Consider the following 26,066-nt stretch of genomic DNA (forward strand, 5'->3'; position numbering starts at 1 on the left):
TGATGTTTGACGTTTGTAGACGGAAAGATGGGGAACAGATGTGTTTGCACAGAGAAGCCGCACGCAAGAGACATTGGTAAGGCTGACTAGTGTTCGCGTGTTTCACTCGTTCGTCTTTCACGTAACAGGAGCAGGCACTCACGTGTTCTTGCACGAGCTTCGGGACGTGACACACGCGCTGTTCCACAAGACAGAAGCAGTCACGGTCACCAAAGTCTCGGAAGGTTGAGTTCAATGACCCGATTTAAAACATGGAGGGAGGAAATACACTATACGAGGGAGTGCTACGTCACGCAGCTAACCTTCGCAAGCCAAGCCTTCATGAAGCCATTTTCTTTCTCAAAAAATTAGGCCCTACACATGACCCCTACTCGGCGGACTTGGTCCAGATTTGCGTGCTTGGTTCACGGTGGGTTTTATTCGACGTGCACTTCCCCTAGGCTGCCCAGCCAACCAATCTGCGCAGATTTTCTCGCGATATGTACCTGATGCTTCAGTCGTTTATATTGCATCGTCTACACTTATTACCATTTTTTACTAAGTGCGAATGCGGTCGCCGCAAGTTGGCGTCGCACCCGTTGTCCTTGGGGAAGAGCGTGCGCTAAGCGCTGTTAGCGCCGCGGCGGAAAATACGAAAACGTACAGCGATATGATGCCCTGATGGCCAGAGTGTCTTGGCTGCAATATGTTGTGCAATGCTGCCTGGTAGTCCTTTCGTTCCTTCATGATTTCGTAACTGGACCCATGGGTGTATCTCATGCTGACCAACTGTCATTGCAGTCACAGAAATTTCACCAAGCGCTACTATTTCACTGTGGACGCACATAAATAAAAAATCCAAAGGCGTACTGCTTCCAAACTCTGCAGTTGCACCCCGTATAAGCTTACCTACCTGCATGTTTCTACTTGTCGGTATATGTGCTTATGTATAGAGATAAGTCTGCACAGGTGAATTTGCAGCACACTTTGCGTGATCTGAACTTTTAGGGGGGAGACCACTAAAAAAATAGGTGCTTTAGAAGCGTCGTGTAGCTGATGTATTCAGTATTTAGCTTCTTACGGTTGCAACACGTATACAAAAATAGCGATATGAAGTGTGACGTGATGTTATATCGGTTACATCACAGAAACCTTCAGCGTCGGTAATGGCAGACTTCGTCACAAAGCTTTTAGCACGTCCTAGAACTAAAAAAGAATGAAAAATAGTTTTTACAAGTGTTCATAACTTCGACGGAGGCTAAAGGGAAGCATAGCTTTCTCCCAGTATGCCGCATACAAAGGTGCAGTCACACATTAAGAACAGATTATTTGTTATGGCCAGCCTGATGATTCTCATTTTCAAAACTTTGATAGCTGATGAACCTTGAACTTGCGATGCCGCCTTGGACACTGTATTCTCCTTTCATGTCTTTGCATCGCACGGCCGTCCGTGACTTCACCGCGATGCTCCCCTCACCTCGCACACCCCAGAAGAAAGACAACTTGAACGCAGTGAACGACAACGTGACAACGTAAGAGATTTCTTCTCAGAGTAAATTTATTGACCACAAGCTGGAAACCAAAAACGAAACAATAACGAAACGAGTCAACCTTCACGAAGAGTCAACCGGTCAGGCGCAGACACTATGACACAAAGATGCGATTATGTACATAACTTTACACCGCCCTATAGAATTAAGTATGCAGTGATACACGTAGGTGCAAGTCTCCTTGTCCGACGTTTGAGTAGGGGGGGTCTTGCGTAGAAGGTGTTTACGTCAGTATACTGCGGGCGATGATGGACACCCGTTGCACGGTACGGCGTCATTCCACTATGATACAAGATATACATCTCGCAAACAAGAAAATAAACAAGAAAGTGCTCGCACTTGACTAGAACACCTCAGAATCCATTGACGGGTACAGCGGCTCACAACCGTGGTTGTAAACGTGGGGACAACTAAACCACTGTGAAATGAAAAAATCTTTTCAATACCCTTCATTTCAATGCCGTAAGGTCGTGCATCACTTGCTAGGTTGCCTTTGCGAAACTTCTTAAAGCTGTCGGAGCAAGGCCTAGCTGGTATGGGTTCATTTCGGAAGAAATGGCACAAAAGAAAGGCGACAGATGACAGGACAGGTGCACCTGTCGTCTAGTCTTATGTGTGGTCGTATTTTGTGCCACTTCTTTTCAAGATGGTCTCGGAATCTGTGGAAATAAACCATCTGTGATCGAGCCGGGCAAAAGCACAGGTCACATCGCACTCGGAGAACAGAAAAAAAAATGTTATGACAACTCCTTTTGCGAGGATAACTGCTTAACCTGAACTTAACTACGCGTCTTAGAAACCTAATTATACCCTACAGAGAATGTTCACCGTTTTGACACAGTACGCTGGATATTCTTTTGCTCAATCAGTGTGCACACACGCCATCAGTGAGTATGAGAACACACGAAGATGGAGTTATAACTCCGGCAAAATGAGTTTTTAGCACTACATATTTTAATGGAGTGTACCATGGTCAGTCCAGGCGTCGAAGTTTTCTAGTTCCATCAAAACGTATGAGTGCATCAATTTCTGCCTAGAATGTCAAGACGAGAAAAGCTAAATGAGTGTGCAATAAGCCTTTCTTTGCTGAAGGCATTTATGACGACAGGCACGCACAACTGTGCAGTCTTTGCAATTACTGCATGAGACGAAGAAAGCGGGTGCGTATGTTACAGCCTACACTGGCAGGAAGATTAAATTCAGAACTACTGCGCTAGACTTCAGCTCAGCAGGGTGAATGCTGCTTTAAGCTGCAGAGTCAAGCATTCGCTTTTCATTCTCTATATTATGGGCAACTTTCTCTGTCTGTTTTATAGTTTAATTGGCGAGAAAGTGTAAGTGTAATACTGCAGATCGTTCGATGGCTCCTGGAGGAGCTGGTTCTGCCTGCACAACATACCTGGTAAACGGTGCTCCCTAATCAATGCTTATACATTTTTACCATTCGTTAGCTTTGAATATCTTACGAATTGTGTAGCTTGTTTCTAATCTATACTAAAACGCGACAAGTGTACAAGTGGTCAATGAGTAACATACTGCAACAAACGTGAAATAGCTTGAAGCAGACACTTGTGTTTAGCAGGAACAGCTGAATTGCACTGTGAGCGTTGCTGAAAACCTAGGCTTGCCATAGAGAGATGTTACGCGCCGTAATCGAGCTGAAAGCGGTCACTGATCTATAGATGCTCATGTGAGTCTCATGTTTCGTCTGGCATTATGAAATCACAAGGAAATTATAGTGATAAGGATAAAATTATGAACCCTTGCATCACATAGGAGAGAAATGGTCGAAGCACTGCTCCTATAAATTCGCATTCTAAAAAAAGGCCCTAATGCACGAGTAAGCAAACAAACATTGTTGCAATATTCTTGTTTAAGGACCTATTTCATTTAATCACGCCTGAAAGTTAAAAAGAAGGAAATCTGCCATGATTCGTTCTGAAAATTCAGGCGCAGAAATCTCTGACACAAAGGGAACGTTAACAGGGTTATCGCTTGTGAACAATATCCATCACGGATAGCTGTGAAAATACCCTATACTTCGTTACGTGTAATAGAAAATTGGAGGTCTTTGTGTCAGTAATACAGCGTAAGGGATAATATGAACAAGAAAAGTCTTCTAGGTTGCAGCACTTTGCACAGGGGTTTAGGGATCGATAACACAGTTATGTGCATGCGAAGGCGAAGAATGGTGCTATCACACCAGCACGCGAGGGTTAACAAACCAATAAACATGTACACCAACAGACATGTTAACACCGTTAGACTGCATTTCTGTGACGTGATATGACAGATTTAACAGCAACGCACTAAGCACGCTAGGATCCTACAGCTGCCCAGAAGCCACAAGAGGGAATACCCGAGTGGAAATGCTCAAAGCCGGCTAACGAGAAGCCGTTATAAGCCAAGCCAGCGAACTGCCCTTAAGTTATTTGTAAGTAGAGAGCCGTTGGCGTTGTAAAAATGCCACACAAGCCAAAATTTTGTACTACTGCGCTTTCAAATAGCCCGTGATCAACTTAGTTGGCGCCTCATTGCTGAGCATCTCTCATTTTGCAAAAGATTGATTCAGCAATTTTTAACGGCTTCACACAAAAAATAGTTAGGTAATAGCTGTTTAAAATTCACATTTTAAGGGTTAAACATACGTTTTCTGAGATTCTTGCTGGTTTGAAGGCAAATGAGCCGGCGGCGTCATTGCGCCTTCAAGCTTTTAAACAAAAACGCAATAGAGTGCGAGATATGATAAGATAAAGAAATGATAGAAACGCGCTTCTAGACTTGTGTGATGTGAATGCCCGTGTATGATCTAGACCTCGCATGAACGACCCTTTGATTTCGAAAATCTTGCTACCAAAGCAAGAGCATCAAAGTTTGATACTCAAGTGTTTCGTACGCATGATGTGAGGCAGTAATTCACCCGCGCTCGAAGTGGGGTCTCTGCTGACTTTTTTCCTTTTACCCTCGTAGTCTAGCGACTAGGTCACTCATAGCCGCGCAGTGAGCATTTTCACTCAAGATTCGTGCGTTATGAGGCGATTCCGGCTAAGTGAGATCAGTATGAAGCTGGAATGTTGTTTTGTCGTTAGTATGGAGGCCAGAAGCGACGTCGTCCATGGTCGCCGCAGTGGCAAGCGCGGGTAGCGGAAGGGTAGCTGTTACTCGCCGGACAAGAAGCGTGGAAACGCAGCAGGCATAGATATAAGCGTCAGTGCTTTCGGCAAACTCTCGCAGAGAGAGTCACGTGATCTTGCCAAGATTCAAAGGTCAAGAAAAGGAAATCATCTTCAACAACCTCTCGCAGTTCACGCTAGACAGGCACACTCGATAAAAAGTTGAAATGTGCAATCGTGCTACTGTGCATACAGAGCCTCTGGAAGGAAAGCAGTGTCACGAGGCAATTTAACTGCACGGAAGTGGGCAATTTGCACGAAGGGCGCCGTAAGGGAGGTAGAAGAAGCAACGCTCTCATTTTGCGAGAAGAAGGCGTTGATGTCAAACTATAGCTTTTGTGACGACAAAAACAGCTGTGGCCGTACAGAAATTAGGAATGACTGCTGTTCACGGTACTTCCTCAAAAGAAACAGTTACACCACATATTCAGTCCACCTTACGGCTTACAAGAAGGGCCGAGGAATTATCTAATATTGGCAAATGAATGAACTTACTGACTTGTCAGGAGACAACTTGTTTTTAGCTCCTCGGTGAAGCTGCGTGTTTTGAAATTTATAGCGTCTGGAAAAATCTAAAGGCTGCTTTTATTCCCGTGTCAAGAGCCTTAGAAGGTTTTTCGCCGAACTTGGGTGGTAACCCCAGTTCTGTAGAACCGTGAATCGAGGTGACCAGAAGGTGACAGGATCTCAAGTTAGAATAAAAATGACAGGCAAACATTGTAACAGACATGAGAACCACTGTGGCGTGTACTCAAGAAAACAAAAGGCATAAGAGTGTAAACATACGTAGAAAACAATCTCGAAAATACAATGCCTAGAGGACAAATCAGCATCAGCCAGCTGTGCAAACATAATTATGCGCGCCTTCACATCCACAGGAGAGTTGAGAAAGGCAGAATGTACAAAGCAAACGCACAGCATCGCGATGTGTTGCAGACACATCAGTTATAAAAAAACACAAGGCTCTACGCGCCCCGCACCATTCCAAAACAAAAACACTGCATTCAACAGAGTCAACTCAGTCACTACGTTGTAGCTACCGCAGAATAATGACCTCAACTAACAATAAAATGAAATCAAGAAAATTTTTTTTACAGCGTTCGCGAGACAAGTCAAGTTCCTCCGACGAGACGATACGGGGTCATTGACCTCGACACATGGCACGCATGGAAGAATCATTCACGGTTTTTTACTGCTTCTCCAAGAAGACACAGTGCACGTGCGAATAACTTACGACAAGTGCGTATTCACGAAAAAAAAAACTTGAGAGAAACATTCGAGAATTCACGTATACTTCACATACTTCGAATCCTATCGCACATTATACACCACAGCACTGCATCTACGATACACTCTGTTCAAGAAGCGCGTGCGCCTATACCTATTAGACTTGCTAGGATAAATAACGCGCGTCGTCAACTTCGATATACAAAAGTCGATATATGCTTAGCTCTATAGTGCAGCCGCCGTGAGCCGCACTGCATGAACATAAACGTGGAGCGTCCAAAAACGAAAGACAAGTATTGGAACGAAAATAACCTTCGTGAGCAAAGGATTCAAGGGTCAAGAAAATGCGAAACGGCCACGGTGGAGACATTCAAGAATGATGTTGCAGTTTATTACGTGATTCCCTTTTTTTTTTCATAAGCGAGACGAACAATATCTTCCACTAAAAAAGGCCGTAATCCTTTACAGTCACAGGTGACTCGCCTGGCCAACAAAAGTCATATGGAACACATCCTTGCTGCGTCAGCTTCCGGCAGATGATGCCAGTATGGAAAAATGCCTTGATGATTAGAGTGCTACAGTGAACTACAGTGATCTAGTACTGCGCTTGACATTTTCCACGTGCGCCAATCTGACGTGCTTAAGAATTTCAAGGACTTGAAATCCCACCAGAAAGGCAACTCTGAACTCTAACGTGATAGGCAAATGCCTCGGCCAATAATTTATAAAATATTTTTTTACACATTGGAAAAGAAAAAATAATAATTAACAACTTCCAACCGAGCATCGAAGCATCACCTTCCACGCTCCACGTGATTCACATTCTTCACAAGACGTTGATTCTCTCCTATCACACCCGTGTCACGATGAACGAAGACGCATTGAAGCAGCGAATGCATCTCTCGAAATCGAAACTTCAGCATGTGTGCTATGAAGTGCGGTGAACCCATAACGCAACAGGAAAGAGAGCACAAGTTCAGTCAGAAAAACTAACTCGTCTTGGCTGGCTTAAGAAAAAGAAATACTCAGGCACTGCTGCATTCTTTATATAAAAACAGTCCGAATTGGGAAAGCAACTACGAAGGCATAAACACAGCGTACAAACACGTGCGTACTAAAAAATACAAGAAAACATCCTTAGGGCACAAATGACGACCGCAGGTGCGTGAACAGTTGAGAAACACAAGCTCCTGAAGCAATAAAACTATATCCTGGTCATGAAATTCGCTTGAGCAGAGCAACCAAAGCTTTCACTTGTGCGGCAGTACAATCTCAACGCATTGTCACACTGCACAACTTTGCATAACACTGACAGTGGACTCGACTCAGACTTTACAAAAGTTCACTGACGACGTCGCACGAGCCGCACGGACTAAATAAGGTAATCTCAGGACATTCTAGAAAGTAATTTTTTTTTCATAACTATAATTTTTCTATGATGCGCGTAAACTTGGAGAATATGATGCCCCGAGCCTAGTCGAGGGTACGTTGGCTACCTAATACTTTAACGTTAAGCACCAGGATTAGCGCTGAGCGCTTTTCCTTGCGTTAGGTTAAATTTAGGCGTCCTCGTAAGTCCTTGGACAGTACGTCATGTTTCAATTATCAGCATGAACACACAGCTCGTCACAGCAGCAGAGATAAAACGGACACATTTGCAACGTTTCGACTGTGAAGCCGTTATACATGAGCTCGACATTCAGCTTAACGATAAAACGCAAATGCGGCCGTTGACTGCCCGGACCGCGTAACATTTTATATACACGTCTCCCGTCTGCCTTCGAACCAAGGAGCACACATTTATCACGTACGAAGGAATATGTGTGGAACAATGGTACACGGGAGGGAAAGAACCAATCAACAACGGTGCAATAAACAGCAAACGACTCGCCAACGCCTTAGGCCGGCGACGCTGAGAGTCGCTCGGTAAAGTGCTGGGGAAAGGGTGGCCTTTATATATGTTGGCTTTGCACCTCTGAGGCCTGCAGAAAGAAGAGAAATTGAAAAGAAAGAAAGAGACATGTTAATTTCTCTGAACGCATTAGCATCAGCAACATAAAAATGAACTCTGATGGCCCCTTTTCTAGGAGTAACCTTATTTTCTGTTTTCTGACTCCATTTCGAAAGTCTTGTACTCACAACGTGACTCCATATTGAGAGTCAATGTGGTCGCTAATGTAGACCCTTCCATTAAAGTCAGTGTGCCCGTCCGAACAGAGTGAATCAGGGAGCAGAATTAGGCAATTACACGAACACTCGAAAATTGGAGTAAAATCTGGAATAACTACCCTCCCCCCCCCCCCCCCCCTCCGAGTGGCCAGCACTGCCTTTATTTTTTTTTCACATAGACAAAATCATTTGCACAATCTACGATGATTTTAATGCCTACAACTCACTAGATATTCATCTGTCTGTTACTCACTGACGACATGAAGAGAGGTATTCATAAGGTGACCCGGTGTTACGCTCGAAGCTCTCCGGAACTTCAAGTTCGTTGTTTTGCAAACATCACTGGCTAGAAACTGGTTTTGTGATGTCTTCTGCAGCGTTATTTGCAAACCTACATGACGAGATTCTCGCATTTGGCTGTGACTGGAAGTACAACGTTATCACCAGCTGTATTCTATTGACATACTTTTGACAGCAAATGACAACAATTGAAGATGCTCAAGCTGTAGCTCTCCCTGAAACTAAGCTGTTTCCTGACTGATGCTTCCAAGATGTTCTAAGGGACCCTTGATTTAAGGGCTCCACAAGGTGCTATTGTCTCAAAGACATTGTATACAGTAGGCACATTACACAAATACAGGCACATAATTAAATGTAGTAATCGATGCGACTTGACGAACATTGAATAATGAAGGAAGTCTGAGCCGCACTAGAACAGCGGAAAGAAATTCATGACAGGATTTTCATTAAGACATCTCAAGTCCACGCGTCTTCAAGAATAGCTTTGTATGCTCGCTAGTAGAAAACAAGGACTTTAAGAAAAGCAGAAAAGTACTTTCAAAGTAACTTCTTAAAACATTAAAAAATTTCGGCACGTCATTATAATAACTGTCTTCGAAAGGTTGCTAATAACCAGTGTCCGTTATCACACAAGTTGTTAGGCTAAAATTCTCCGAAAGAGAAAACATCAGCCAATCCTGATACTGGGAACATTGTTCTCGAAGGCGACCGTCCAATGAAAAGAACACTACCGATCGAAAAGCTTCGTGAATTCGACCCCGGTATATTATGTTAGTTTACAGTGGTATTCACTGAGAAATGCAATTTTCCTTACTTTATCGGAAAGGTGGTGATAATCAGTGTGGAACAAGGAGGCTACACTTTTCTGTTTTGACTGTCCCCCTACAACTTCAGCGCCGGTACGTCAGTGTGATGCCCTGGGCTGCTTGCGCAAGAAAACTTCCGAAAATTTAGAAATTTGGGCCTTCCGTTCATTTAGAATGCAATATATACATTGTTGACCGATAAACAGTTAAATGGAGACGCGAGCAAATAATAGCTACATTAGTGACGTCCCGTGACCAAGAGCGGGAACTTCTGTGTTGCGTCCAGTCTTATTTGTTTTTTTCTTTCGTCTTTTCTTGTTTACCGAGCCACCTTTCACGGTAAAAGTGCACGTTTTGTAACTCCAGAAGCATAACGCACTAATACGACTAATACGGCTAGACATGTTCAGTAGTCATAGTTAGTGACAACTTAATAATTCAGTGCAAGCTCCACCCCAAGAACGCAAGGCACCTGCCTTTCACCTCTGAAAGATCCGAGCCAGTTGGAATGCGGTCACAGCTTAATGAATGTGCTCTTCCGTTGTAAACGCTTGGTTAAATGGGAAATAAAAGTTTTGCTATTTCAAGCTAAAGTATTAGCTTTGGCTGAGCATTGATATCAGGATCAGCCATAACATTTGCCAAAACGTTCAGATTCTGTCCTAAAACTAGTCACCCAACGACAGATGTGAGCGGAGAACGGAGTAGTTTTCAACACGCAAGACCGCTTGACATTACGAAAACAAGCGAAACCTAATTGGCTGGTGCGTAGAAAATGCTTTGTGTACAACCTCCACGACCCCTAACCAGCCCCTTCTGCATACATGTGACCATCTTCAGTATGGAAACCAATCAACTTCGGTTTCTAGCGTCCTCACGAATTTTGTGTGCTTGTGGATACGCAGTGTAATACGCAGTGTGAAGCACACGTGGTTTCTTTATCTACTGTCGGTAGAAGTTATGTGTAGAGTAAACCTTTCCTTTTACTAGCGCACCTATGCAAATTGTGCTTGAGTTGGACAGCTTACATATGATCTTCTATTCTTAGGCTTCCACACACTGCAGTTGCTTTTAAACGACAGTAGGCACCAGTGTGGCGACTTTGACGTTAGAACCACTTGCTACACCAAGTGGTATTGACGAGTCCGTGTTACCCAGTCGCACCTGCATTGGCTCAGTTGTCCTGTCCGTCCGTGGGCTCCTTGAGCGAGTGCCACTGCGCGATGGGTCGGCGTGGAGAGGCCAACATGTCCATCCAGTGACGTAGCTCGGTGCCCGTAGCGTTGCAGCCCAGCACAACCTTCCCGATGGGTTCCGACGTCCCGATGCGGTCGTAGTCGACCACCGTGACAACCAACTGCACCTTCTGCACTCAGGGGGCGGGGGTGGGGAGGGAGACGCAGAGAAGGAGAAAGTCACCGAAATGCTTGCGGTAAAGGGAAATTCAACGGAAACGACAACTTTGATTCATTTCATTTATTGTTTCACACTGCTTTTTGGTTAATACGCATGTTGAAAAAGATGTTGGTGCCTGTTATACGGCGCCAAATAGTTCTCATAATTCCTGCATCTGCCCGGAAAAGACTTCAAACAATCAATAAAAAAAGAATAGAGACAATTCTAATGTTCATGCACACAAGAACACAACACATTCAACATAAATACAGAAAAAAAGTAATGTTCCTCAGCACCTCACGAAATTCTAATGTTCACGTTGAAGTACATGTGCTTTGCTGGTGGTCCCCAGGTGGTCAAAATTTTCGGAGTCCCAACTGAGGCGTGCCTCATTAACAGATGGTGATTTTCATACGTAAAACTCGTGGATTTCACTTAATCTTTATTTATTTGTAACACGAACAGATTACACAGGTACAGATATTCTGCCGATTGTCGTGGCTTAAAATTGTTGAAGTTAGTAGCTATGGTGTTGTACCACTGAGTTTGAGGTTGCACGTTCCGTTCCCGGCGACGACCGCCTCATTCTGATGGGGACGGTCTGCAAAAACGATCGCGTGTCATGCCGTGGGCGCATGCTAGAGAACCCCGTGCGGTCGTAATTAATCCGAAGCTCTTCAATTCGGCGTACTTGCTGTCTTTTGAGTTGCTTTGAGGATGCTAAATACCACAATTGAAAGTCCCGTGTTGTATTCATGCCAATCGCTACAAACGTTACATGCACATATAAAGCAAAGGAAGTGATTACTGTGTGAAAGCATTGTTCAGCCAACTAGCAAAATAAAGAATGCTGAATCAGGTACATATTTACCACTGTACTTGTGGTTCAAGAGCTTCTTTTTCTGCTCGTTTAATAGCTAGGCGGAACTTCAGGAAGATAAATGGGTGTAAAGCACTTCTTTGGGGCACCCTTTAGGTGGTGCTAATTTACTTAATTTAGCCTTAAATCGTTGTTAAAGCGCACAAAATCACACAACGTCACGTTATCTCAAACGATATATAAAGGGGATGCTAAATACCACAGTTGAGAGACCCGTGTTGTACTCATGCCAATTCCTACAAAAGTTACATGCACATATAAAGCAAAGGAAGTGATTACTCTGTGAAAGCTTTCTTCAGTCAACTAGCAAAATAAAGAATGCTGAATCAGGTACATATTTACCACTGTACTTGTGGTTCAAGAGCTTCTTTTTCTGCTCGTTTAATAACTAGGCGGAACTTCAGGAAGATAAATGGGTGTAAAGCACTTCCTTGGGGCACCCTTTAGGTGGTGCTAATTTACTTACATTTAGCCTTAAATCGTTGTTAAAGCGCACAAAATCACACAACGTCACGTTATTTCAAACGATATTTAAATCACTAGACCAATCTTTCACGGTAACATGACAGGCGCTGAGGACTTGCCTGTATTTGTTCGAACGGGACTTCGAAAGTGAAGGACTCGTTGTAATAAGGGTTCAGGGTGCACTTCTTGATGCTGGTCTTCTTCTTCTTCAGCCTCTTGCCGTTCATCATCAGTGCAATCTTCACGTACGGGTCTGCGAAACGGAGCGGTGCAGAACACATTGTGAGGGAAGAACTCCGCCCATATAGTCATTGTCAGAGTACAACGCCGATAATGAGTCTGTCATACTGAAGTGGCATTGATGCCGCGAAAGTTTGTTGAATAAAGCATGCTGGCATCATTTTCATTCCATATTGTCGCAGAATAAATACAATTTTTGGAGGCCCTGTGTGAAGAGCTATTGACCAGTTCAACTTTCACAAAACGCCGTTTTTAAGATGTATATTAATCTTTCAAGAAAAAAAAAAACCCGAAATACTATTCCCAATAACGCAGCAGTCAGAATGAGTTGCTGTTTTTTAGTTATTAATGCGCCCCTTTGTCCAATATTATACAGTAGTGTATATTTTGTGGCTTTGTTGATCGTACGCGCTGAAATGCCAAAGAAAATGATTACTGTGGTTGTATCACAATCCTGAATATTTCTAATTTGCGCAGACCACGCTACTATAGATGCAGGTTTCTGTACTTAATGTGCTCACTTTAATGCCAATGCACTATATTTTAACTAGTTCAGCTAGTTCAATAAAGGAATGCCAGCTTCGCGCAAAAATGAAAAAGAAAAGCTCACGCGTAGGGTCTGTGGAGAGGTTGAAGTGTTGCTTTCAATGGGTCCAATGAATATTGCATAAATGAGTGTGTCATATTGGGGGAAAAAACTATGCGGATTGTTTGATGCGTTCATTTGATAAGGGATCTATAGAGTACACTACTAAAGGCAATCAACGCGTTTTTCTTTTCTTATGCCTACTCTGAAGCTTGAAATTTAGGGCTCCTATCGGTAAAATACTACGACAAAGATCTCTCGACATCAAGAAACTGAGGTATACATGAGTTAATACACGCGAGAATTAAAACTGCTATAAGCGAACGCAGCTTTGTGTTTTTCTTTTTATATTTTGAAAATGATTGCTCCATAAATATTTAGCTCTCTTGGCTTTCTTCTTGTTGACATATCGTCTCATGTTTCCGTTTGCCCATTTGTTACGTTCTACGCATCATTCAGTGCGTGCAACTTTTGCTTAGTGCACTGCGTCTGATCAATTATTTGCCCGAGCATGTGCGACATTTCAAAATTTCGAAGGCGTTAAAGAGCAACCGGCTTCATTCCCCGGTAATAGTATCTCTTCTTACGTAGTTTGCAACAATAATCAGAATCCTAGCATACATCCCCGCTATTGTTAACGTCGGGTGATGCAAGTCGTGAAGGAACTTTTGACGAAGTCGAGCACGACGTATTTCGCTGGGCACAAGAAAGCGCTGCCAGCGACGCGAATAATAATAAAAAAAAAGAAACTGGTGAGCCGTTTCACTGCTGTGATGGTGGATTATCAGCGAAGCTGTTTAGCACGCGAGGTAGAAGTGGCACGGAATTTCGATCAAACGTATGAGCAAATCTTTTTTTCTCTTCAGCGGTGACGGCGGTCCTCCCGAAGAAAGACATACGCACCCACATATTTATTTGATCGGCGCGTCTTGATCGGCGGCACACACACATTCACACATTTCCTTGATCGCTGTGCCTTAGCCGGTGGTCTTTGTAAGACAGTCATTCGCTTCTTTGTATGCCAAAGCTTACATGTCTCATAACTTGGATATGCATTTATTCTTTGTCCTGATCGGTGGTCACCGTGGTGATAGGTACGCACACCCATTCTTGTATCACCTCTGTCATTAAATGCGTAAGCATTTCTCTGCCTACCTAACGAGAAATTTGTACGTGACGTAAGAGAATGAATGGCTGATACCTCCGTAAGGAAGCAAAAACAAAAAAGATTATCTGCTTTGGGCCGTCCGGCAAGCCGAAGATGCCGCCCGAGTCCAAGGACTTCGAGCCGCCACCTGAGGCCACCACAACAAAAACTGTCGGTCCATTCTTCAATAAATTTCTTCTTTTTGAGAGCGTAGTGATCTTGAAAGTGGTGCCTATTGATAACGAATCCAGTGAAGCGATTTTGCATCAAGCTCGGGAGCTGAGTTTTTGCACACACAGATTTGTTGACAGACATGAAAAATCCACAGAATCCTAGCCATAAACATCTCTGCAGTAAAACGGGGGTGCTGCTTACCGGAGAGTCCTCCAACATCCATCTTCTTCAGGTTCTTGGCTTCCAGGATAACTACAGTCAGTTTGCCGGCCGTGGGAACGTAGCGGAGTGAGAAGCAGATGTCACCCAGCTTGTTTTCCTGTTAAGCCAGCGAAGGTTTTGCGAGCGAAAAAAAAAATAAAGGGAATGTGGGAGAAAAAAGAAGAACACCTTTGTCAGTCGAAGTACAGAGTATCGTGTTTCTGTGCGGCTTGGATAAGACTGTTTGTGAAATCGATGAGGTTCGCTAAGTCATTCGTCAAACACAAACACTCTGACGCAGCAAGTTTGCTCAGGATCGTCTAGGCTTAGAACAAGCTGTGCAGACGGCGTAGCTAGGCCTGCAGACGGCGTAACCGCTTAGAAATGACAACAGTGTGTTGACTAACGGATTTGCCTCTAACAGGAACACGTTCGGTGCCGCCGCGCTGCGATATCGATGGGCTGTGAAAGCGTGCCTCGTTCGATGCCCAAAGATACCTTTGCTGGGACGTTCTGGGTTGCATTATGATGTTTACTGCGGCGTGATGTTATGCTGCTCCCTTTTCTTGTTTCCTTTGCGATTAAAATTTGCGATGTCATCCCGCGAAAGGTAATCGAAGAAAAAAATTTCCCTTCGCATATACGGTGATCTTCCAATTCGTTTACTTGTTTAATTAAAACGACCATTTTTGAAAACGGAGGTTTAAAGCAGAAGACACGATTTAAACCAATAGAAACAAAGCTTCAATGATCGAGTCGAAAGCGATATGCGACCCAACCAAGAGCGTGGGAACAGTGTCACGTGTTAGAAAGTGCCGTGGGAATTTAGGAGGAACGATGCACCGATTCGTCTCACGATAACAAAATGGATCTAAACAACTCCGTGCTAAATAAGGCAATATAGCCGCTGCAGATAAAGAGCTATGCTGGGTGGTTTAAAATAGAAAAAAAAAACGGTTTGACTATCCGTACTGCAAATGCACGCTGTGCGAATGGATTACACGCAGGTTCATAAAGACAAAAGAATAACAAGAGAAATATGGGAACACCAGAAAACCTGAAGCATTAGGACAATGCTGGCAACGCGTATGTACATTTACCTTGAGTAAAGAATCAGCCAGCAACATAGAGCAGTTTATGCTGACAAAGAAACAACTAAGACAACTACCCTACCTGCAATGAAGTGCAAAGACTGCGATGTACGTCGTTTAAGCTTGCTTTAATGCAAGGTACAACTGAACAGAAACGATTACTGCGTTGCAATGGATGACACTATCGCGCATAATTATTTTAATGCGTTTATGACTGCAGGTTTGACAAAGTGAGCACGTGATCTGGAGTGCTGTTTCTAGCTACAAATCATAGCAGCTGCGACAATCTCTGGCCTGTAAGCATGAGCCATGACGGATGGGCCACCAGCTTTGATTATGGTAAAGGTTTTAACCCGAAAATTGCTTCGAGTGTTCTCGTAGGTAAATATGCAAACTGAAAACCATTGACACAGTGATGTCGTGCTAGTGGCGCTGCTTTGAACGGATTTCTATATGTTACCATATCTGAGCAGTACTTGAGATGCACGAGAATCATGCCCTAGTTATATGGACAAGCGTTCATTTATGCTTTCCGAGTACCAGGATCCTTTTTTTTGCAAGCTGAAACTTCTTTCTAATATTGTGCATCCTATGAATGACGCTGCACGTCGGCACTCCGACACTTCTCTGATTGCTTAAGCGCGTTATGTGTAACAAACCGCTCGGATTTCCGGTCAGGCTGTAAACAAAGTCATCGAAATCGCGCTCAGTGTTTGAATCACTCGTACAACGAATGCGTCAAAAAGCACTTGTGCTCAAGGCTTGTCCATGCAAGAACCACGTTCAAGTTACGAGAATGTACGGAGGTTACCCTCACTGGGTGTCAGCGTGAAATCCTTGAATGAAAATCCACGAAAAAGAAGAAAACTTGGCGAAGGAGCTGATTTCATCCAGCGGCGCCAATAACAGCTCGTGAAAAACACGCTGCAGTTAGGTTAGATCTAGCTATAGCTGAATGTGCTACGCAACGAAATCCTGTTTTCTTTGAACACCTTCAGGTGTTAAGCCATTCAGATGCAGTGCTACTGCGCTAGCTACGTCACGGTAAAGTGAGGTAAAAAGCAGCATGTTGCACGTCAGCTTGATCTGAATTTTACCCCCATTCTATTAAGGCGGTTATATGCGCTAACTGAGAGTAATATGATCATGTACCGTCACAACTAGAAGTCTTGAGACCACAGATGGCGTGAACAGATATTTTTTTGCAGCGTAGGCATGTACGCTGAAATCCAGTGAAACAGCCTACGATGCACGTGTTCGGCCAATTTAATGCACCGAGACAAATCCACGTTACCCACCGTGGTTGCTCAGTGGCTATGGTGTTGGGCTGCTGAGCACGAGGTCGCGGTTTCGAATCCCGGCCACGGCGGCCGCACTTCGCTGGGGGCGAAAAACACCCGTGTGCTTAGATTTAGGCGCACGTTAAAGAACCCCAGGTGGCCGAAAGCTCCGGAGTCCTCCACTACAGCGTGCCTCATAATTAGAAAGTGGTTTTGGCACGTAAAACCCCCATAATTTAGTTTTTAAATCCACGTTGAAGGGCCATGCCAGAAGAAATTAAATTTTTCTTGGTCCATCCTCTGGTCTCTGGACTTGTGTTTTCGACTGAACATTCATGTACGACTTCACGTTACGCTAAATGCGAGCGTAAGAGGAGACCACCTTTGCGTCTCTTTGTTCTGCAGCAGTACTTCATGATGGTAATATATGGATACATATGGCAAGTACAAGGTAGAGAGCAAAACGTGCAGTCACAGTGAATTTTTTTTTTTTAAGAACGGAGAGCTTACTTTCTTACCATTCATCAATTGTCGTAGTCTATAAAACGCGCGGCACTAACTGAGGGTAAGCTCCATACTTTTCGTCTCCGCTCAAACGGAAGCTAGATCACCAGTCCCGCTTCCGTTGGCGCACTTTGGAAAGCGAATTTGTCACTCGTTCTGGCAAGGACAATCCGTTAGAAAAGGCAAGAATTACAGACAGACAAAGCGGAGAGACGACACAACGAAAGCACACTCTCTAAGGACGGACAACGACTCGCCAAACAGCGGAAGGTGAGGTTAAAGGGCGTGGCGGATGACATCCACTACGTCACGGCACGACACGACACAAAACACACACGTACAGACACACACAGACGGCTACTACACAAAGTGACGACTGCGGTGAAACCAATGTGCGCCGTCGGTTCTTTACTACTCATTATGTTTTTGTTTTGGTTTTGCTCTCACGGGAACGGTTTCTTCTGTGGCCGGGGTGCTCCGGGAAACTCCGACTGTGTGACCCTCCTTTTGTCTTTTTTGAAAGAAAGAAAGACTTACGAGGACATGCACTGATCCTCGCCGTGCAAATGATGCTCGTGGAAAGCGGACTGTAAGACAGCTCATGCAATATGCAGAAGCTCACAGAACGCGAAAAAAGCGTGTTCCGGGGCCACTTTACCTTACGGGTGTGTTTGTGCCTTGGTGGTTCACCGTAGGTTTTGCCTGAACGCGTGGTGTTCGTGTTCAAAGGGCTTCGTATATTTCTTATTCCACGATTTGACACAAAGGAAACACGATGCGTTTGCCGTTTTTTTTCTTTTTGCTGTCATTCTTGCAACAACGGCAGCAAGCTCGCACACGTATCGTTTAAAAAAGAAAAGCAGGAAAGGAATTGTGAACTAGGAAACGGCATGGTTTCATGACGCAGCTGTACAGTGGAGAAAATAATTCAAACCGACGAAGAAAAGACAGGACGAAGATAATCTGGTGAAAAAAAAAATTCGGTGTTTCTGCTCTCCGGAGCCTTATCGTGCGCGCAAATTGCGCGCGTATGCGCTTTGGCAATTTTGATAACTGTTTTTTTTTCTTTTCCTTTCGAGTGCGTAATAAACGTTAGTTTAAAACCACCTCTCGTCCCGTTTTGCTTCATCTGTGTCCATGTTCTTTCGCACAGTGCAGCTACATGCTGAAGTCGTACAAACTCACCCGAGATTCCACACTTCTCAGTTTAAACCGTATTGGCTACGAAAGGTCCAATAACTTTTGACTTAGTCGGCGACGGGACGCCTTTGTGTTTTTTTTCTAACACGCTACATGACCAGACGATGTTTTGACGAACCCTTGGCTACATTCGCAAAGTACAGATTTGTGCCGCTTGACAAAAGCAGTTGCTGACGCTGCTTCAATTCGCAGCTTTTCGCCTCCGAGAACATTTGAGCCAGCATTACCAAGTACTGTCAAAAAAATTAAAAAAAAGAAATAGTTCCCGTAAACAAGCAAAGCTTGCTCCTTGAAAACTGTTTTAGCGCACAAAAGACATCAACGAAGAGAGAGGTTAGGACAAAGCAAAACTTGCTTCGCCAACTTTCAAAATATAAGGAATGTAAACTATATACTTGAGCACACACAACGACACCAGTCGTTATGTGTTGCACGTCTCTGCTTTGTTCTTCATCGTTTGACTGGTTTAACTTTCAAGAATATGTACGAACTGACCCAGGTAGCGACTATTCTGCTAAACTGTATAGTCCAGTGTTCGACGAAAACTCGTCTGGCGAGGAAACACACTTCTGCAAAAAAATAAAAAGAACATGCACTCGCCATGGATAAAATTAAACTAAAAGTAAAACATGAGATTTCGGGCCCCGTACGTGTCCCTTGATGACAATGAAAATGTAAGCACGGCACGCCCATGCCCGTGTTGCGCGCACACGCGTACATCTTCATTATGATCAATGTATCCGTACGGGACCCGAAACGTCGTTTTCTAATTTTTTGTTTTATCCTTGGTGACTGCATCTTTTGACACCTTGAAAAACTGTAGCGACGTTTGCGAAATAAACGTAAATGGATTTTCACCGGTGCAAGGAAGTGCAACCAGTAACAAAAAAGTTTCTTAAAGTTCGAAAAGTTAGCAGTAGACATGGGGATGGTGCTGGTTAAACCTTTGCCAGAGATGGAAGGGTAAACGCAGACTTACAGTTGCTCACGGTCGTAACCGAAAGCATGTTCACTAAAAAATAATGTGAATATATTTTCGGGAACCAATTCTAGCCCACTACCGGGCTTTACGAAATGCTATATACACTTGGCAGATAAAATTACATCGTCTATTATGCAGTTGCAAAAAGCACACTGAAAGCGAGGACATCGATGGGGGTATCATCCACGCCGAGAAAAAAACATTAATTGCGCAGTTGTAAAATACATTATTACGAAATTTTTTTCAAGCATAACGCAGTGGTTCATCCCACGTGATCTTGTTTGAGAAATTAGCGACTCTGCGCACAAAAGCTTCTGGCATCTGATGCGTTGCATACACATTAACGCACAACGCGTCAGTGGGAATGTTCCTCGTATTTTGCATAATAATTTTCGCCGACACGAAAATTCAATAAAGTCACACGCACGAAAATACATAATGTTAAACTTGGTGTCTAACGTATTTTTAAGATTTTTCATCCTCTGATGACAATGTTGCCGTGAGTTAGGCTTATGCCTGCTCACGCCTTCCGTGGCTGGTTATTGGGGCAGGCGCCTCCGGTCATGCAGGGAAGTTCATACCAGCATTATAATGAAACACACTTTCTTAATTTGCGCAGCACAGAGTGTATATAAGAAAAGGGACTTGTCGCCACAAGTCTGCTAGTACGACGAAGTTCTTTTTTTCAAAACGAGTGCTCGAACGAAACTTCACTTCAGAAAAATCAGAAAACACGTGGGAAAAAAAATCAGAGAAGAATGTCTGTGCTGACTATAGGAAGGTTGAAAGGCAAAGAAGCTGGCACCAAAACGCTCCGAGCTGTCGTTCCTTTCTTCAGCTGTCTAACCCTTCTTTTCAGTGCGCTTTACACAGGAGTCACCTTTTGTTTGGCTCAATCAGGTTTAGTTGAGTAACACTAACTTCTAAGGAAGAGCTGCGCGTGGAAGTTAAGGGTCCTTCAATTTACCTGAGCGGATTTGGTCTTTTAGATTTAAACTGAGGTCATGCAGCTTTCTTCAAGTAGCGTACTATGATTTTTCTTGGGCAAAGAAAATTTCCGGCGTCTTTCATGTCCCGAGTTCATCTATAAACTCCATTTAGCAATGAAAATTGTCGCGCGTTACTCTGACAATCCTCCAGCCTGCCTTGAAGCTTCAAACAGATTACAGCTAGGGCCAGGTTGTTAACGACGTTGTAGAAACTAAAAAAAAAAATCATTCACGAAGCTTCCGAAAAGCAAAACACGGGCTTTTCAACAGCAAAGCACCACTCGTCAGCAAAGGACTCATGACACTGGAAGTTAGTCTTTTATGTAGTGAAAACACCGTCGCCAGCTTAATGAACTCTAAAGCCTTTGGCCGCTTAAGGTGGCTGCGCACCATCAGACATCCCGACCACATAATGCATCTTGGCTCCATTGTCTGCATAGCTATAAAACGCTTTCACGCATAAACCTAACGAGTTTTAGACGCCCAGTCTTGAGAACTCCCACGGTGCTTTTGATACAGTAAACGCACGAATGTATCAAAATACGAAAATAAGGAACTGTCGGCTACCATTAGCCTTTTTGTTCACAGAAGCTCACATTTATTGCCTTGGGCTGACGCAGAAGTAATTCATCTCCTTCCCGTGTGAGTCATCACACCCGGAGCTTACTATAAACAGACGGCGTAGATTGCCTCGGTGTTTACAGGTCTACCACAGTTTTACGAAGCTGGCGACACATAGTGCTTCGTGCCTCACCATATCAGGAACATGCCACTGCTATCAAGTCCTGCATCCCGACAATGTCTTAACGCCATCAGAGGGTCTTGACCTTTGTCGACGCGTGAGGCGAACCACGACCGCCTGTGTGCCGAAGTATTGCCCAGGGATATCACTTTCGCATTTACCTTTAATGCGATCGATAGTGCTATACACGACATTCATTGGTCTTTGTTGTTCGTGTCGACGAAAAAGGAAGCCGGCCGATCATCGAAGGCGCCAAGATGGGCTGATCTCGGTGCCAGTTCAAGATATGTATCCTCACGAGCGCTTTATTGTTGCTTGCAGCTTCGGGCCGATCCCGGAGGATGCGTGCCACGAGCCGATTCTGAGATTCTGACAATGTTATTCCATTACTATAGCTGAGGAGTACCATGCACACCTGAATGAAAGGTCGGGTTACTGATAACGTCAAAAGAATGAAATCACTGGAACCCTAGTTCACAACAACCATGAAGTTCCGTGTGGAACTGTTTACAGTGGTTCCGTACAGAATGGGTTCCGTACGGAACCCTTGTTCACAAAAGCCCATGTGAACCCATTGTGAGTATCGTGTGCAAAGGTCAGGTATGGAACGCGAAGCGTGAAATATACTTCTTTTTTTGCTTTGAGTTGGTTGGTGACACAGCCTTTCAAACATACTTTTTCCTGATCGAAGGGCTTTTCATCAACAGCTTAATTTCACCACGAGGACAAGCGTGGTTTTTTAGGAGCGTTTAGCGAGCACTATTAGCGACAAATATAAACTGTATGTATTCGATTACTATAAACGACGTTAAATTTTTCACAATTGCTTCATGGTTCAAGATATTAAACCCTTTCTTCTATTTCGAATCGATGGAAAGCTAAAACGTCTTTTGCAGTCCCATTTCCAGTTATTTTTCGACTTGTGCACGTACCCTTCTTATGCAATTTCTAAGAAAAATCCTTTTTTTTTCCCTGGCGCCTATAAAAACATCCAAATAATTTCGTGTGCAGGAGTAACTTATTTTGGTCGAGCGTGAACAGGGCCCTACTTGGTCGGAATAATTCTTAATATTGAATGAAAAAGGAAAATTTACGTTTTACGGCCACTGTTGGAACAAGGAGAAACGAAGTAACCAAGGTATATGTCTCAACCTTTGTACAGTGCACCACTTATAACCGACCTTTCGCAATTGACTTTGCTGAATAATTAACGACATAAATCCTTATTTCGCAACATTTGTCGCCTATGCCTGACGTCAGCAACTAGTGCCATAAGCATGACTGTCGAGGTTGCCCTTAGCAGGAGATTGACAGCTATTGATTTCGCACGAGACCTTTGATTTCGTCCTCGGCCGCATCAGCTCTATTCAAGCGGGGGCGTAATGCAGGAACGCACATGCATTGGCACTATCGCTGATGGTAGAGCAGCCTCCCCACCGCAGTGGTCACGAGGAGCGCTGGCTAACAATCCTAGGGTTAATCTTTTGAACATACACAAATATACTCCTCATGATCGACGCCGCGGTAGATTAAATTGGTAAATCCCTGCAAGCGCAATGTGGAAGATGTCAGTTAGGCACCCACCTGCAGCAAGTTACCTTTTCGTTCGCATTCATTTCCACTTCGCTTGCTATTTGACTTGAACTATAATTTCCATTTTCCACTAAACATAACATGTAACTTCGGCTATGGCTATTTTTAGCTTCATTATGTGCTTTCTTCACACTGTTGTAGTTAACAAAAATGGAATTCTTTGGATTCCTTTAGTCTTCTCACTCATCGAGTAGTCACCATTTATACCCTGGTCCTCATGTTAGCAATGCTTTTTGTTTCAGTGAGTTCGAGCCCAAGCCAAAGTTTGGCTGCCACAGTTCCATCGCCAGTAGACTTGGAAGAGCGCGACCACCGAGTGTTTATGTTTTGATTCGCCGAGATAATAGTAGCCTGGTTCATTAGCCATCGTGGTTGTGGTGGCGCACGTCTAGACGCTTGTACTGAAGCAGAAATAGGTAGTAAGCGCTTGTGTTTCGTTTCCGTGATTCCGTACAGCACATAGAATTGTGCCGGCGCCACAGCTTTGCCTTTACGTTGGTCCCTGTATTCCATCCATATTCCTGGTTTTCGAAAGACTTGGCTCACAAGTATCCCTGAAGACTTGCAGAAAACATGGCAGCCGTCAAGCGATGTGTTTGTGAACAAACAGAGGCTATGTCATCGTAACGACAGAAAGGCGCTTTTCTTCACCGAATGTTCTCGTGAAAACAACCATGGAATGAGCTCAAAGTCGTAATTCTTCGCCAGCTATAAAGACGAAACATTGAGTAACCCTAGAATTCTGAGAAGCTTAAGAAACAACCAACTACCAACGAGTTTACCGACGCATTCTACCAAATCGGTAACAAAAGAAGGTCTCATCGTTTTCGACGAAGCTTCGAGACAGATAGGAATGTGATGGAGGAAGGTCAAATCCCAAATGCGCCGCGAGTATAGCATTTGTTGGACGAATTGAGAAGTCGCAATTTTCGTTTCGCGTCAGAAATGAAACCATCTGTGCTGACTCCTTTCGAGGGCGATGTGTTCAGTATCATCTCCTCAGACATGCGGCACCTCAAAGGGGCATCAAAATTTTGAAGTCCCTCCCACTCAACCATTTGGACATCCTGGGTGTTTATCTCTCGTACATTGCAAGCTCGTTATTTTTTCCATAAAGAACTTTAAAAAATACATCTGAACTTCTAATTGGTGCCGATCACGTATCGCATAGTTCGCTGTGCAAACAAGTTCACACCATTACGACAAACGAGGGTCGAAAACGTGAGCACACACCGGAAGGGGAACCTAATTCCGATCGCCTGTCGCCCCACAGTGGCTTGCAACACGACAAGCGACAACAGCAGAATGTCGCGACGTCTTTAATACATGGGCCTCGGTGCCATGCGACCCGCCAACACGAGTGCTTAGAAGAATCGCGCCCAAGAAGCCGTAACTAAGCACCGTGCTTCTTGCGTGGAACGCGCTGTAACAGTGTCAGACATGTGTAACCATCGCCTTTGCTTTTAGTGTTTTAGTTCGCTGTAGCGAGCGTTAAACACTGAGCAAGCATGTCCTTTATGTGCAGCGGTCTGGCGTAATGGTAGTGTTGCCCGCCCTTTGCGTGCAGAGAAGGTGCCAGCGTGAGCGCGTTGTGGCCATTTCGGACGAGAATAACGATCTCCGCGGCCAGCACACCATCGCCATAAATCGTCGTTTCATGCGACGGCGGAAGTGTGCTAGCAAACTTGCTCTTTGCGTGCTTCCGCTTCGCTGCAAACCACGACGTCAGGCGTATAGAAACCGCCTAGGTGTCTAAGTGGCCGTGGCGTTCTTCTGCCACGTGTGAGGCGGCGGGTTTATTTCACGGAGCCATGGCGCAAATAACAAAAGCAAAAAAAAAAAACAATCATGAATCGCGCCTTTGGCACTGGTGAAGAAACGACAGGTTGTCGAGAGCAGGGCTGAGCTCTCCACTAAACGTCGTATCTTATTCGTCAAGCGCCATCTGGAAGACGTTACACTGAATAACTCCGTTAGTAACTACAGAACGCATATCTTGCACTTATTAGGACGTGAGTTCCTCGGTATCACGTCAAGAAATTCGCAAGTACTGGGCCCTTGAGTTCGAAAGACGAGCTTCAGGAAAAACGACGGAGGTAAGCTGATCCTGGCTTATCCAACTTTTGCAGTCTAGCTTGAGACGCACACCGGAGGCCATCTCGGCGTACACTGAAGGCCAGGCATTTCAAAATTACGTCAAGCGACGCCGGCCAGGTTGCTCGTTTATATAAGAGGCAACAGCAACGGATACATTACTCTCATCACAGTGGCACTTCCATATCACATGAGCTACTTCGGAGAGATCGTGCTCTTAAATTAGGTAGGGAGACCCGACACCAATCGCTGCGGTGTCGAGTCCGCACGGAGCTCAAGGTGACATTCGGTGTATCTCACAGCGCGTCCTGTAGAAAATAAACTTCTGGCAGCACCAAGCGTGTTTTGTTCAGGAGAGGTACGACAATCTGTAGCCCTGACCACTTGCATAACAGACAAACATACAAGAAACCAATCAAAAGAACAAGGTCCGAGGACCATTGTCTCTTTATAATCCGCCCGCTGCAAGCAGCCGTTATATAGTTCACAGTACAGTAAGTGTGCTCAGCAAGGGGTTGTGTGTCTCTCGTGCATGCTATGCATAGCATTTCACTGGGGCTATATCTCTCTAAAGGAACAATGCAAATGTTTTAATGAGAATATCTTAACTGCGTAAGGTGCAACGAGACCTTGCCACTTTAGAAGATTACTCCGGACAGACGCATTCGGGCCCTATCGTAGTTGCCTAATGTTTTCGGAAATCAAGCTCTTCCCTGACTTCTCCACGGTAGCTTGACGCCATAATGGACGAAAATATTGGTTTCTTCGATCATTGTGCATATTTCTGCGCATTGTCCGGGAGTTCTGACCTCCCTGAACCCTCTACGAACTACGCGCGTTTGGCATTACGAGGCTTAGCTCGGCGGCACAGCTGACAATTTTTCGGGAACGGATGGATGAAGGAATGTACATGCCAAGGAGTTGGTTTGTTATTACTGTTCTCAATGCAGTGCGCTTGTTGACGTATGTACGAACCCATGTTTGTGGGGTGCAGCATCTGTCCATGCGCCAAGAAGTGCGCTGTATTTCGAAGAAGAACGAATCATCAATTTCGGCCAAGACACACATGTGTTTCAGCGCTCGTAAGCACAAGTTCAGAAAATTGGCCAAGGATTTCCAACGCGAACCACGAACTCAGGTGGTGACGCTCAACTGCATATACGCGTAAAATTACTGCTTGTGATTGTTGCGAACTCTCGCACGTTCTGAAAGACATCCTTGTACTTGAAGATAAAAACGTATGAGAAGCCAGAGTTCGTGATTTCACGCGACCGCACTACAGCATTTTCCCAATATCGA

At 44.4% G+C, this 26,066-nt stretch overlaps 1 protein-coding gene across 4 annotated transcripts in view; it reads right to left on the minus strand.

The window, feature by feature from the left end:
• Window positions 1-1,515: 1,515 nt before the first annotated feature.
• Window positions 1,516-26,066, minus strand: part of Syt1 (Synaptotagmin 1) — a 181,074-nt gene continuing 156,523 nt past the window's right edge. For 3 of the 4 annotated variants that reach the window (XM_050191700.2, XM_050191698.3, XM_055062539.2), the window contains exons 7-10: window positions 14,293-14,410; window positions 12,064-12,197; window positions 10,369-10,570; window positions 1,516-7,911 (exon numbers count right to left, since the gene is read on the minus strand). In XM_050191700.2, coding sequence (XP_050047657.1) covers window positions 10,379-10,570; window positions 12,064-12,197; window positions 14,293-14,410 — 444 coding nt within the window. In that variant the 3' untranslated portion in view covers window positions 1,516-7,911; window positions 10,369-10,378. The remainder of the gene's footprint in view (window positions 7,912-10,368; window positions 10,571-12,063; window positions 12,198-14,292; window positions 14,411-26,066) is intronic. The other variant, XM_055062540.1, reaches the window with a different exon arrangement.

Source organism: Dermacentor andersoni, chromosome 10, assembly GCF_023375885.2.
Source record: "Dermacentor andersoni chromosome 10, qqDerAnde1_hic_scaffold, whole genome shotgun sequence".
Taxonomy (NCBI): Eukaryota; Metazoa; Arthropoda; class Arachnida; order Ixodida; family Ixodidae; genus Dermacentor; species Dermacentor andersoni.